The sequence below is a fragment of the Amblyraja radiata genome, chromosome 1, assembly GCF_010909765.2.
Source record: "Amblyraja radiata isolate CabotCenter1 chromosome 1, sAmbRad1.1.pri, whole genome shotgun sequence".
NCBI lineage: Eukaryota > Metazoa > Chordata > Chondrichthyes > Rajiformes > Rajidae > Amblyraja > Amblyraja radiata.
In genome coordinates, this window is record NC_045956.1 from 159,414,690 (window position 1) to 159,429,455 (window position 14,766).

General features: G+C 42.6%; 1 protein-coding gene across 3 annotated transcripts; it reads left to right on the forward strand.

Moving 5' to 3' along the window:
• The first annotated feature begins 668 nt into the window (after window positions 1-668).
• On the forward strand, window positions 669-5,774 carry LOC116981014 (zinc finger protein 271-like). 3 transcript variants are annotated; one of them, XM_033033627.1, is made up of 2 exons: window positions 669-765; window positions 2,176-5,774. In XM_033033627.1, exon 2 carries the CDS (start codon window positions 2,486-2,488, stop codon window positions 3,638-3,640), a length of 1,155 nt encoding a protein of 384 aa, XP_032889518.1. In that variant the 5' UTR covers window positions 669-765; window positions 2,176-2,485; the 3' UTR covers window positions 3,641-5,774. The 3 variants fall into 3 exon arrangements, with proteins under 3 accessions (XP_032889518.1, XP_032889527.1, XP_032889510.1); XM_033033636.1 differs by having other exon boundaries at window positions 2,468-5,774; XM_033033619.1 differs by having other exon boundaries at window positions 670-765; window positions 2,073-5,774.
• Window positions 5,775-14,766: the final 8,992 nt, after the last annotated feature.

Sequence of the window (14,766 nt, forward strand, 5' to 3'; positions counted from 1 at the left end):
GCTGGAATAGAGGACAAGATCCTCGACATTTTATAAAAACAGAAAAGTCAGGTTGTATCTGGATGACTTTCCTTCAGAACTCAAAGGAAAATACTTTGATTGACAGGAGAGAAGAAAATGACAGAAGACAAGACACACAAAAGACAGGAGTAACTCAGCGAGTCAAACCACACTTCTGGTGAAAAGGAATAGATGATGTTTCGTGTCGAGAACCTTCTTCAGACTGAGAATCAGCTGAGAGGGGGTCGAGAGATACAGACGGAACTTCGGATAAACGAAAGGAAGATATGCAAAAAGCAACGATAATCAAGGAAACGTGGGGAGTATATAAACAGAGGAACTCAACAAGACGACAGTAAAATTAGTATACAAAAATAGGCCCGAAACGTCGCCTATTTCCTTCGCTCCATAGATGCTGCTGCACCCGCTGAGTTTCCCCAGCAATTTTGTGTACCTTTGATATTCCAGCATCTGCAGTTCCCTTTTGAACAGTAAAATTAGTATGACACGAGGGTGGAGGGAGGAGGGAGGGACGGAGAGAAAGGGGAAGCAAGTGTTACTTGAAGTTAGAGAGAAGCAATGGCAGCTCGCTCTACCCAGAGACCCCCGCTGTCTGGAAAGGCCCCTATGGATGAAGCGCCTGCCGGCGGCGCGCGTGCGTGCGCGCACCCGCTCCCCGAGCGCAGTGATTGCGGAGACTAGAGGTGGACGTGACGTGACGGACACAGGCGTTGCTGGACATTACATTGCTGAAGCCCGCTGTCGGTAAGTCAGGCTCCGGTAAACACCAGGGCCAGTTTACCCGGAGATCTGGGATGGGTTTAATCCCTTTGGGGAGGGAGGGAGCGGATTCCCTGCCCCCATCGCTCCGCCATTTTAACCGCTTCTCCTCGCACTCGGGTCGGGAATCGGTCCCAGGTACCAGGTTTAGCGGCCCCAGTGGGCGGGCGGGGGAGGGGGAGGCGCGTTAGTTCCCGCGTTGGGTCTTGTCCGGCTCGGTCTCCACAGGCCGCCCGCCGCCCTGGTGCTGAGCCGAGGGGCTGACTGACTGACTGACTGCGGCATCGGGAGCAAGGGGTGGATGCTGCAACCCAGGCCCGGGCCGGGCCGCCCACCCGGTACAGGTGCAAGTGTCCGGGCAGCGCTCGGGGAGTTGGCAGGAGGATCTATCACCGCCTCCCACCCTCAACAACAAACAAAGCAGAGCATTAGTTCGGGCACCCATACTTGCCGTATTACACGTTATGGTTGCGTGCTTTAATGTATTCCTGGGATTTGGGGGTTAATGTTGACAGACAGAGCTGTATTTTTTAATCTCTGGCTGCCCCGTGAAGACGTCAGGAAAATGCATTTCAATATCGACTCGTGGTGTGATGGGACACCCGCGACGGTGTTCGGAAACACTGTCGCCGTTATAGGAAGGGTCCGCAATATGTAGAACTCAAAATTAAAGATCCTATAGCGGAGGATCTTTGCTCAAAATGACGCGGGACTTTCAAGGGAACGGTCCTATCCAACAGCTCAATTAAGTAGTTGTGATGATGTGGTATCCTGAAGATAGTATTCAGCGATGTAGAGGCAGACCATTTGGACCAACCAGCCCATTCTCGTGTTTGAATGCCAGATACCATATGTATGTCTAAATACATCATGGAAACATATCAGCCATGATCGCAGTGAATGGCAGTGCTGGCTCAAAGGGCCAAATGGCCTGCTCATGCACCTATTGTCTATTGTCTATTAACACTCTTTGAGTAAAGGAAATTCTTCTAATTGCAGTTCTGAATGGCTTGCCCCACATTCTGAAACTGTCCCCAGACCTTAATCGGGGGCCCGTTCCTGCATCTAGCTTGAATTCTATGATTCAGTGAGATGTCCTTTCATTCTTCTTAACTAGAGAATCTGGACCTAGTCTTAAACCTCGTGGACCTGAGACTCTGGGATTGGTATGTGAGATGATAGAACAATTCAAACTTATGAAGGATCAAAACATAATAAGTAATGTACCTATTAGTAACAGGGTTGCAGTACAGAGAATGAAGAGGAATTTTGTCTTTTCTAATCTCTGAAAGGGTGGTGGAAGCAGACTTAAAAGACAAAGAGGAGAGAATTGGTGCTGGAGTGGGAAAATGGGAAAGACAAGTGAATGTGATAACTGGATTATTCTTTACAAAGGCCAACGTGGGCTCAGTGGAAATATGACCAACTGTGGTGTGATGATTCTAAACAAAAGCACAAGATTTTGATCTCTGGAGTTTGTGCTGCAGGTGAAACCCAGGAATGGTAACAATGGACTCTGGGACATTTGATCATGACCATGGTTCTCTTATTGTAAATACATTGGGTTGATGTTTGACTCTTCTGTGGAATGTAAGGAGCAAGAGCAGGTATAGCCCATACAGACCTTGATCCTGCTTAGCTACCGGCTAACATATGAAAGGCAGTAATTGTGATATATTTGTTTTAGGAAGTTGTAACAGTGCCGATGGAGAACGCACAGCAGCCAGTTTCTTCTATTCTTCTGTCTACTGAGATGCTCCAAAATGAGATAATATCAAAGCTTTCCAAAGGGTCAGAACATCGGCAACGTTCCCGAAATGGACAGAAACTCTTCATTTGTTCTGAGTGTGGCAAGAGCTTTAACAAATATTCACATCTCAAACTCCACTTGCTGGTGCATACAGGGGAAAAGCCCTTTAAATGCCGCATATGTGAGAAGGACTTCAATCACCCATCCAGCCTTCGGAAACATGAGATCACGCACACAGGAGAGAAGCCATTCAAATGCTCTGACTGTGAAAAGAGTTTCAACGACTCGTCAAATCTGTCCCGTCACAAACGCATTCACAGTGGTGAGAAGCCATTCAAATGTAATATGTGTGAGAAAGAATTCACTTATTCACACCATCTATTGTCGCACCAGCGCACACATACAGGAGAGAAGCCATATCAATGCCCAACATGTAAGAAAGAATTCAGCCAATCTTCCTCATTAGTGATGCACCAGCGAACGCATGCTGACAAGCGACCCTATAAGTGTGGCACCTGTGGGAAGAAGTTTCAGTTGTCACGCCATTTGGCGAGTCATTGTTGCACGCATACAGGAGAAAAAGCACTGGAATACAAGAAAGAGTTCAAGCGTGATTCTAGTTTGGCAAAACATAAGCGTCTCATTATAGGGGAGTTGCCATCTAAATGTACATTTTGTAGCAAGATGTTCCGTCTGTCACACAATCTAATGAACCAGAAGCATATACGCGCTGGTGAGAAGCCATATCAATGCTCTGCATGTCGGCTTAAGTTCAACCAGCGCTCGTCTCTAATGAAGTATCAGCACGGAAGGGAGAGAACACTATTGTGTTCCGTTTGTGACAAAGGATTCAATGGGTCCAACACACTGGCACACCACATCATTGCTGGCAGCAGCCCACATTGCACTGGTTGTGGAAAGAGTTTCAAGAACTCAACAAATCACATTCAGCACCAGGCTATACGCATGGAAGAACGCCCATACAGACTTGCTGGGTACAGGAAGAGCTTCAAGCATGCGTATAAAGGGTGCACACAGTTTATTGAGCCATCGGAAGTTACACGCAGGCAGGACTCCATCCAAATGTACGAGATGCAAGAAACCCTTTAAAACACCTTCCAACCTGTTGCATCAGTTGCATTTCACAGTACTTGAGATCTTGTCATCCAATTTTCTCCCTGCACTTTCCAATAATTATGAATAATATCACCTAGATGAGACATTGGCTTTGAATATCCACAATCTCCCTTCCTAAAACAGGAATTGCAATGTTTTTTTATTGAGGAAGATTTTGACCCACTGAAAAATATGATGTGAGTAAGTTACGCAGGTACTTATTTCAGTATTGATGACTTCTTTAGCAACTACCTGCAAAACTGGGACTGTTTTTGATGTTGACTGTGGATTTGTTAGCAATCTAATTTTCTGGTGTGCTCCATGTCATAGTCCATGCTCTTATATGCCTTATTTTGTTGCTCCAACATACAGTCTTTAATAGCGGCCTGCTGTTTTTGAGCTCAGGAGGTATGCGCTGTCAGACATTCAGCAAATCCTGCATCTCACCAGATCTGCCTTTAATCATAGCTGAGACTTCATGTGCAGATGGACATTCTGGACATGAAGACTTTGGACATAGACCTGAGTTACCAGATCCTGCTCTCTTTTTTCTGCTCAGCCATGATGGAGTTGCTGGACTTCCACCCGAAATTGATGGAAAATTCAGGGCCAATGTTTGAACATTTTGTTTCCATGGAACCGGTATTTATACTGTAGAGGCAGTTCCTCCCCATATGACGTTTTCTTCAAATTTATTGTTTTCCTTTCAGGGAATATTGTTGAAATATGCAGGAAAGAACGTGGAGAAATAAAGAAAAAAATTATCTTTGCAGAATCTTCATAAAGGAGTGTTGTCAGCAGTTCTATTTCACTTACTGGTGCCAATATGCAATAAGAAAAATGAGGTGCCACATTTTTAATTTTGCCTTGTATGATGTGTGTTAAGTCAAACTTCTTATCGGATCATGAACCATAGGTGGTCTTTTTTAGTTTTATGAATATCAATGTTTTGAAAGCCAGACTTTAATTTTGTTGTATGACAGGAATATTTGTCATATACATACACACACCATCACATTTTGATGAGATTCTTTCGAAACATTGAGAATTAGAATTTTCGTTCTTCGCATTTGAGTGAAAACAGCAAAGAAAATAAAGTTATATATCTAGAACAAGGTTCTACTCCTTTTCAGAGTGTGATCCAAACCATAGTTTGTTAATTATTGTTAATTTATGATTACTTTGACTCACTTGGCAGAGTGACAGTTTATTTCCAACTCTTTAACAAAACTTTTACCTTCCAAGAAGGACAATGCTAATTATGAAGTATCACTGCTTTATTTAAGGAGCTGTGCAATAAACTCCTGTCTTCCACATTACACTTGAAAATATCTTGCCCATTAGAGATATGAACAATATTCTAACAGATTAATACAATTAATTGTCAATGTCTCCATTCACAGCATTATGCCTACTATAACATAATGAAACCCTACTAAAGACTCGCATCTCACAGAGGGATAAATTCTGCCATGTTTCTGAAATTTGCAAACTTTTTAGTGATGCCATTTTGTTATTAATGTATTTATTCTTTCTTGTCCTCACTTATTCGCAAACACCAATAATTTACAAACCTCCACCTTCTGCAGTTGCATCCTTTTATCATGATTTTGATCTTGCCACATAATGCATTTGGTCTTGAAACTCTCATGGCATCACTAATTGCTGGATGGTTTTGCCTTGTATAGCTCTAGCCAATCTTGGAAACAAAAGCTGTTTCAAAAACAGCACATTGGAAATGCTTACTCTACACGCCCCTCGCTAAAATTGGTATGACCAATCCTTAATCTCGGTTATAAAATTAGAAAATGCTGGAAACACTCAGGTCATGCAGTATCTATGGAAAGCATATTCACATTTTGGATTAAAGACCCTTCATCAGATCTGGGTACAGGAGGAAAAAAAATGCTATGGTCCGTTGGATTATTTTTTGTGGTCTTTGTATGTTATCTGAAATGTTATGTCTGCAATATGCCAACTGAGGCCAAAGCAGTAATTTTGAAAGTTATAGCATGGTCTATGGTTTTGCATTTATTCCTCTATTAATAATAAACTCATGTAAGCTACATTCTTTATTTTTGATAACCAGAGCAAGTAAAGAGCAGTAAAGTTACTTTGTCGACTTTAAGGACTTGTATTTATTTGTTCATTACACTTTTCAGTTTTTATTGTTATATAATCTAGATTCAACCTCCAAGGTGCACGTCTGCAATGAACTTCATCTATCATGTTTAGTTTAGAGATACAAAATGGATACAAGTTCCTCAGCTCACCATGTCCACACCAACCATCAATCACTCATTCACATTAATTCTATGTTAACCCAGTTTCTCATTCAGTCCCTACACACTAGGGGCAATTTACAGAGGCCAATTAATCTACAAACCTGCTCGTCTTTGGGATGAAGGAGGAAGCCAGAGTACCGGAGGAAACCCACATGGTCACAGGAAGACCATGCAAACTCCACGTAGCACCTGAGGTCAGGATCAAACCCAGGCCTCTGGTGCTGTGAGGCAGCAGCTTTGCCAGTTCTGCCGCCCTACTATATTTGTCCTCATTAAAGTATACCGCTTGGCAATGTTTTGCACTGGTGTAAATCGATCCCCAAGACCAGAGTTCACCGAAAAGAGTGATAGACCCAAATTTGACATGTGGGGAATATCACTGCAAACCAGCATTGTCTATAAAATGTCCATCACCACACTTCCATCCACACAGCTAGTTTTCTATCCATGTTGCTGCTTTCCCCTGAATCCCATGGTCTTCCATTTTCTAACTATAACTCTGTAAATATTACTAAATGTCTTCCGATAGCCCACAAATGCATCTGAAGCACTGGTTTGATCAACATTTTCTTAACTACCTTTTACAATAATTTCATCAGGTTTGTCACGCTTTAACAAATCTGCCTACTCTCCTTTATTAAATAACTCACTCCAATTTTGTTTATGATATCCAGCACTGGTGAGGTGCCATTTGCAATAATTACCCAGCCTCTAATGTTAGGATGATTGAATGACTGATTTTTCTCCGTTTGGATAGTTATATACTTGTAGAAATTCCCTCATCCTCTATGTCCAAATAGTTACTTTGCTTCTTGCAGCCATGTATAATACATTCTACCTATACTGGATGATTTGCTTAATTTTACTAATCACTTCATCTATTTTTATATTGTCCACTCTATTTATAAAGGCAAGCAGTATATTTGTTTAATACTTCAGCTACACCATTGCTTCGCCATGAAGGTAACCCTTTTAGACCTTAATTGGGCCAATATTTTCCCTAGCTAACCTCTCAGAGTGGATTTACCCTTAAATTTTATGAACCTACTTATCATCCCATTTGTGCAAACATTATTATTAAATGTATGCAGATGATGTCAAGTAAATATCTACTGAAACATTTTTGGAATATTTGTGTGGCTCAAAAATAATTTATTTTTATAGGGGACCATGGAAGATAAAATCTCTCAAATATTGCAGGAGTTTTATTAAATGACTAAATAATCTCATTTAGTTTGGGGAAGATACCTTTGTCAGCAGGGCTCCATTGGTAATATTCTAATCTTGAGGTAGGAGGTTAAATTTAATGGGCTTGAACCTCTCACCACATTATCAGCACTGATACCTTAAGCTCCGAGGAAATACTGAATAGGCTGAAGTTCTTTTTGGAGGCTGAAAGCAGATTTTAGGTATGTTACAAATCTTACCTTCAGCGGCGCTGTAGTTCTGCCACTGGCCGTGTGCACGACTTTGGCGCCTTTGAGAGGGGCGGGATTAAAATGCCGTTTTCTCCTGCCTGTCGGAGTCAATCTTTCTCAGCCTGTTCAGCTGCTGAAGAAAATTCGATCCGACATCCGTTCTCTGAAGTTTTTTTAAAACATCGCTGGCCAATTTAATGGCTGGAGTAAAATAAAATTCGACTTCTAACGCCGACAATGGGACGGATCTCCCGTACGGGACAAATAAAGGTAAGCCGTTTATTTTACATATAAACTTGCTTCTTAGGATTACTTTAATCCAAGTTTTACGTTGCGAAAAGGTGATTTAGGCCCCATACGAACCGGCAGTGTTTTTTCTGCCGATATGGGGTTTAAATTCACCGCAAAGCGCAACGTTCCAATCGTTCGTGTTCCGCAAAATCCCACTCGCAAGATGATTTAAATGGCCATTAATTTACGGGAATTAAACACTAAATTCCTTCCATTTGGCCTATAAGCTCATGACAATGAGATTTAAAAATCATGTTATATTGTGAATTCTTGTGTGAATGTTATTTGGACACTTAGGCTATTTAAAAATGTTAACCTTTTCTTAAGAAATGGATAGATGTTTAGATATAGTAATTTAATTTTGTAATTAGCTACAATTAGGTAACTAACTAATTATGTACTTTAATTTCAGGTCATCCAAGTAAGATTGTTTCATATTTGTTTCAGAATGCTTCAATCTATAATAACTGAAAATTTCATTCAGTTCTCTTAATTTTTAAGAAAGTTATGGGCTTTTGACTGTCCTCGATCACAGCTTTTGAGTTAAGTCAATGGAAAAGCAATAGGGAACAAGATGCTAATTTCTGAGTATGAAAATGGCCATAACCTTTTTAATACTGAAGATATGAAAGTGAATTAGGTGTCAAATTAAACTTTTTATGCTTTATCTGATGGGATAAATTGCAGACTTGATTTTTTAAATCTCAAAATTTTGTGACATTGCTACAGATTTATTTGAATTTGTGTATATATATATTTTAAGTGACCTAGGTAGTGGATAGGAAATATGAAGTACTTATTTCCTTTTAGCAGATAGTGCAATATCTACAGAGGTAGGATTAAAGTAATTAGCAGAAGTATTGGAGGGGAGATGAGGAGAAATGTGTTTACACATGGTAAAATGTGAAAATGGTATGAATCTGAAACTGCATGAGCAGATTCTAGAGGCAATGTTACATATTGCATTCAAAAAGATGCTGTTAATGTTGCAAGACCACAGATTTTTTTTTTAAAGTGGAAAATTGCATCAGTCTGCTCAACACTTCATCTATCATTATGCTGGCTCAAATGATTTCTGCTCTAGAATTTGTTTGATTCCATTATAACATGTCATTTTTTGGCAGAGACATCAAACCAAGTTCTAACCTGTCTAGTTATGTACTGAATTGTAAAGTTTCAATGGATTTGTATGGTAGAAAAATGACGAATGGAACCAGTCAGCTAAAGTAAACAAAATGTACAATGACTGCCAGGTTGTTCTTGGGATGAGCTTTCTAAAAAGTTCCTTTCTGAAGGTACCATCGAGATGCAAATATTTTTCAGTATATGTAAACTTTAGAAAATAAATGCAGTGTGTGTATATACTCTTGTAGATGCCTGTTGTCTTGGTGAATGAATGGTTATTTCCCAAAAGCAACAATGCAATGGAGGCATGAACCCAAAGTTTACAGTAGCCCAGTGATAAGTTAGTTCATTGAAACCATGAAGGATCTAATTTGTTGCCATCTCAAGACAAATCAAGTTACTTTGATGTTTAACATTATTTTCATGATATCAAGGTGTGTGTGCTTGTGTTTGTTCCTTACTAATCTATTAGACTTAGAACACAGAAAAAATATGGCATTACAACAGGTCCATCAGCCTCAATGTCTCTACCAAACATGAAACTAAGATAAACCAACCCTGATCTGGTGACAGTGAAATAGAGCAGTGAAATCATCAGCATACTAAAGAAGTGTCGAGATCGGCAATTGAGGCACCAGATGAGGGAGAAATTAAATTAGTATTTCTCATCTATTTTCACTGAGAATATTATGGAAACTTAGGAAATGAGGGATATAAGTTGTGATGTCTCAGATCATGTATGAATTACCAAAGAGGAAGTACGTACAATTTTAAAGTGCATAAAGGTGAATAAAGCCCCAAGGTTTGACCAAATGCACCCTCAGACCTCGTTGGAAAGAAATTGTGGAGGTCCTTGCAGAGATATTTGCATCATCTTTAGCCACAGGTGAAGTGCTGGAAGACAGGAGGGTTGCACATTTTGCACTGTTATTTAAGAATGGCAGCAAGGACATGCCATGGAATGTTAGCCTAGTGAGCCAGACATGAGTGGTGGGAATGTTGTTGGAGGGAATTCTTGGGGACAGGATCTACCAGCATTTGGAAAGATAGATAGGAAACATTTAGAGGGATAAGGGCCAAATGCATTGCAAATGATTGATTTGATACCTTATTGTCACGTGTACTTGGTACAGTGAAATCCTTTGTTTTGCATAAAATACACAAGTATGCAGAGTCGCCTCGGAAAGGGTGCCAACAAAGTTACAAAGTTACAAAAGTATTCAATATATTTTATACTCTTTTTAGGGTACTAAATATGCTCTATTTAGGCCATATTGCACTTTAACACTGACAGTGCAATACTTCCACTAGCCATTCTGGCAAAGTACCTGGGATGTGGTTATCAGACTGGATCTGGGGTAGGTGGTGAGAAAACCTATGAGGATACACTAGAATCTTGAGCAAAAGGAGTTCCAATGTGAAATGTCTCATTTCACTTCATGTGATGCTGCCAGACCCACTGAGTTCTTCCGGCAGTTTTCTTATTTTTGTCCTGAGGGGGAAGCTCACTTTATCTCATCTTCCGTAAACTATCCATCTCAGATTTGTCTGTCCCGGCCAGTAATGATTGAAGTGACAAAGACAAAAATAAAACCCAAGATAAAATCCTGTCTTTACACTTATCAAAGAGGTAAGAAATTGGGTGCGGAACAGGTGCTACAGTACTGCATCACAGGTATTAAGCAATTGCTGGTACTTTTACTTCAGGTGGCGCTGTGGGTTCGTTGTTTCGAATTTTTTGTTTTTTTTAGTATGTCCAAAAGTTTGTTTTACTGTTTCTCTGTATGTCTTGTATGGGGGGGGGGGGGGGTGTGGGGGAATAGGGGGAAACAGTTTTTCAGGTACCTACCTCGACAGAGATGCGACTTTCTTCCTTGTCGCTTATCACCCCCCTCCTTGCGGCCTTACAGCTGGTTTGGTGTGGCCTTTCCCGGAGTCGAGCCCAGAGCTTCAGTGGCGGCACAGCGGGGATTTTAACATCGCGGAGCAGGGCGGCCCCTTGCCGGGAGTCGCCGGAAAAGCGCTCCGACTGATAGCCTGCGGCCTACAGCATCTTGGAGCCTCGGTCTGTGGAGCTTCTGGCGGCAGGCGTGGAGCGGACCTTTCATCGTGGAGCGGGCGATCCCTCGCCGGGGGTCGACAGAGAAGAGCTCCAACCGCCGGCCTGCAACATCTTGAAGCCGCGGACTCCGGAGGTGGCCGATTTGGGAGCTCCAGGCTCGACCTGCCCCAATGTGGGCGTTCCGACCATCCCGACCAGAGGGCTTGAACATCGGGCCGTCCGTAGCGGTGACTACGGAGGGTCAGGGCCCCGACCACAGGTGAATAAAAGAGGGGGAGGAGGAGGACTGTCTGAACTGTATTGCCTTCCACTACAGTGAAGAATGCTCTGGTGGATGTCTGTGTTGAATTATGTTATGTATTATGTCATTTTTTAATTGTAACGCTGCATGGTAAATTCATTTCACTGCACCTTATGGTGCATTTGACATAAATTTGAACCTTTGAAGCTGGCATTAGGATAAACCTAAAATGCTAGGGAAACTAAGTGGGTGAGGCAGCATCTCTGGAGAAAAATGGCTTATGTATTAGTATAAATGGCTATCAGAACAACCATTATAAAATTGGTACCCTGACATATTGACATCCTTTATATTGTTCAAAAAATCAAAAACTGTACAAGGGCGAGTTGCTGTATATTTTCAGCAGTAACTGAATTGCATCCTGTCACAATATGTAACTGAAAGAAATGGCATACCTCTCAACCAATACCATCAAGCCAGAAGGTGAACTCTGGTTTGATGAGAAGTGTAGAAGAGCATGCTAGGAGAGGTAGTAAATGTCCTACAAAAAAATGTCAACATGATGAAGCTGCAATTCTATGTTTTTCTATGTGAGCACTAAACAGATTAAGCATTAACTAAAGTGTACACTGCAAGGGCCAGGAAGTGAGCAGGTAAGATCATCTCTGACCCCTCTCACCCTGCCACAAACTCTTTGAATCACTTTCCTCTGGAAGGCAACTCCGGACTGTCAAAGCTTGCACAGCCAGATATAAAAATAGCTTTTTTTTTCCACGAGTAGTAGCTCTACTCAATAACCAAAATTCTGTAGCCTCCTTTTGCACTGGTATTTTATTTAATTCACATGTTTAATTGAGAATGTTTTATTATTAATGTGTCATTCCTAACTGTCACTGTATGTCATGTTGTCACTTGCGGACGGAGCATCAAGGCAAATTCCTTGTATGTGAATACGTGGCTAATAAACATAGAAACATAGAAAATAGGTGCAGGAGTAGGCCATTCGGCCCTTCGAGCCTGCACCGCCATTCAATATGATCATGGCTGATCATCCAACTCAGTATCCTGGACCTGCCTTCCCTCCGTACCCCCTGATCCCTTTAGCCACAAGGGCCACATCTAACTCCCTCTTAAATATAGCCAATTAACTGGCCTCAACTACATGCTGTGGCAGAGAATTCCAGAGATTCACCACTCTATGTAAAAAATGTTTTTCTCATCTCAGTCCTAAAAGATTTCCCCTTTATCCTTAAACTGTGACCCCTTGTTCTGTAATTCCCCAACATCGGGAACAATCTTCCTGCATCTAGCCTGTCCAACCCCTTAAGAATTTTGTAAGTTTCTATAAGATCCCCCCTCAATCTTCTAAATTCTAGCGAGTACAAGCTGAGTCTATCCAGTCTTTCTTCATATGATAGTCCTGACATCCCAGGAATCAGTCTGGTGAACCTTCTCTGTACTCCCTCTATGGCAAGAATGTCCTTCCTCAGATTAGGAGACCAGAACTGTATGCAATACTCCAGGTGTGGTCTCATCAAGACCCTGTACAACTGCAGTAGAACCTCCCTGTTCCTATACTCAAATCCTTTTGCTATGAATGCTAACATACCATTCGCTTTCCTCACTGCCTACTGCACCTGCATGCCTACTTTCAATGACTGGTGTACCATGACACCCAGGTCTCGTTGCATCTCCCCCTTCCCTAATCGGCCACCATTCAGATAATAGTCTACTTTCCTGTTTTTGCCACCAAAGTGGATAATCTCACATTTATCCACATTATACTGCATCTGCCATGCATTTGCCCACTCACCCAGCCTATCCAAGTCATCTTGCAGGCTCCTAGCATCCTCCTCACAGCTAACACTGCCCCCCAGCTTTGTACCATCCACAAACTTGGAGATGTTGCATTCAATTCCCTCGTCCAAATCATTAATATATGTTGTAAATAGCTGGGGTCCCAGCACTGAGCCTTGCAGTACCCCACTAGTCACTGCCTGCCATTCTGAAAAAGACCCGTTAACTCCTACTCTTTGCTTCCTGTCTGCCAGCCAGTTCTCTATCCAAGGTACACAAAATTGCTGGAGGAACTCAGCGGGTGCAGCAGCATCTATGGAGCGAAGGAAATAGGCGACGTTTCGGGCCGAAACCCTTCTTCAGACAGTTCTCTATCCACATCAATACTGAACCCCCAATACCGTGTGCCTTAAGTTTGTATACTAATCTCTTAAACTTATTCATTCATTCCTTACATTTCCATCTCTGCCCTATTTCAATTTCTGGAATAGGTCATAGTCCAATATCCACTATAACTCTCCAGGCTTCCAGTGACTACACTTTCTATTCAGATTCCTGAAAAGACTTTATTCCATTTTAACATATTTTCACTTTGCATTCTGTTTTGATTTTTAGATACCAGTACCTCCAGTAGGTACTTTCATTCAACACAGTGTTCCAATCTATGGCTTTTATTAAGAACATAATATACATTGATCCCTAAACCTGCCACCTTAGGTGTGGAAAAACTTCCCTTTAAATCTCTCATCGTAACACCTATACCCTCCAGGGAGATGGCATCTGCTGTGGACCTGTTGCAATGGTAAGCAATCTGCAGTGGATCAAGACTGTCTGGGAGGCTGGGGTTAATGTGTGCCATCATCAGTCTCTCAAAGCACTTCATGATGGTGGAAGTCAGAGCCACTGGAAGGTAGTCATTAAGACACGTTACCTTATTTTGCTTTGGCACAGGAATGATGCCAGATGAGGACTTGAAGCAGATGAGGACCTCAGAATCGAGTAGTGAAAGGTTATAGATGTCTGTGAATACCTCTGCCAGCTGATCCGCACTGGTCCTCGGGTCACGGCCAGGGACTCCATGTGGGCCAGTTGCTTTCTGTGGATTTATTTCAGGAAGGCTGATTTTACATCTGCTATCGTAACCGTTGCTACAGGCAAACTTGAGACTGGCGGGACAGGTGATGTTCCTCCATCGACTTCATAAACTTGAGGTGGATAACCTCAATTTTTTCCACTGCATCTAGTAAGGGTCTGCTCATAGAGTCAGCTGTGTAGAGCAGTTTGCCTACTGCCACAGCAGGTCGATGGTAAATGCCATCTCCCTGGCCCTACATTCATCCAGGAAGCTGCAGAGAAGCCAGGAGGCGAAGCCTGCCTGGGTCAGTAGAGCCTCGGTGGCTGATGGAGCCTCGCGGAGATAATGCAGATGCCTCCCAGGAGGCCGCAGAGAAGCCGGGACTGGGGTCTCGCGAATCGGTGGAGTTTCACCGGTTGAAGTCGGAGCACCACACCTGACGGAGCCTGGGTCGGTGAAACCCACAGCTGGGGCCTGGGTCGGCGGCACGGAGAGGAGAGATAGTGGAGAGGTCGGTGCGGCGGTTGATGAAGGTGCCGACAGACAGATGAGGATAGACCATGTGGGAGTGTGGACACTGCTGCAGGGGGGAGGAACAAAGGAGGACCCTGCGTGGGTGGACCGCCTTGGGGGAGGGGGAAGAACAATGGAGGACCCGGAGTGGGGGGACTGCTGTCAGGGAGAGGGGGGGGGGGGGGGGACAACAAAGGAGGACCAGGCACGGGATGCTTTGTAACTTTGTGTGCACCCTTTATGTGATGACTATTGCATACTTTGGGTATGCAGGTAAGGAATTTTACTGTGACTTGTCACATGTGACAATAAA

Bases quoted from the DNA above. Each gene is read 5' to 3' on its own strand.
- LOC116981014 (XM_033033627.1), top strand. From the start codon at position 2,486: ATGGAGAACGCACAGCAGCCAGTTTCTTCTATTCTTCTGTCTACTGAG.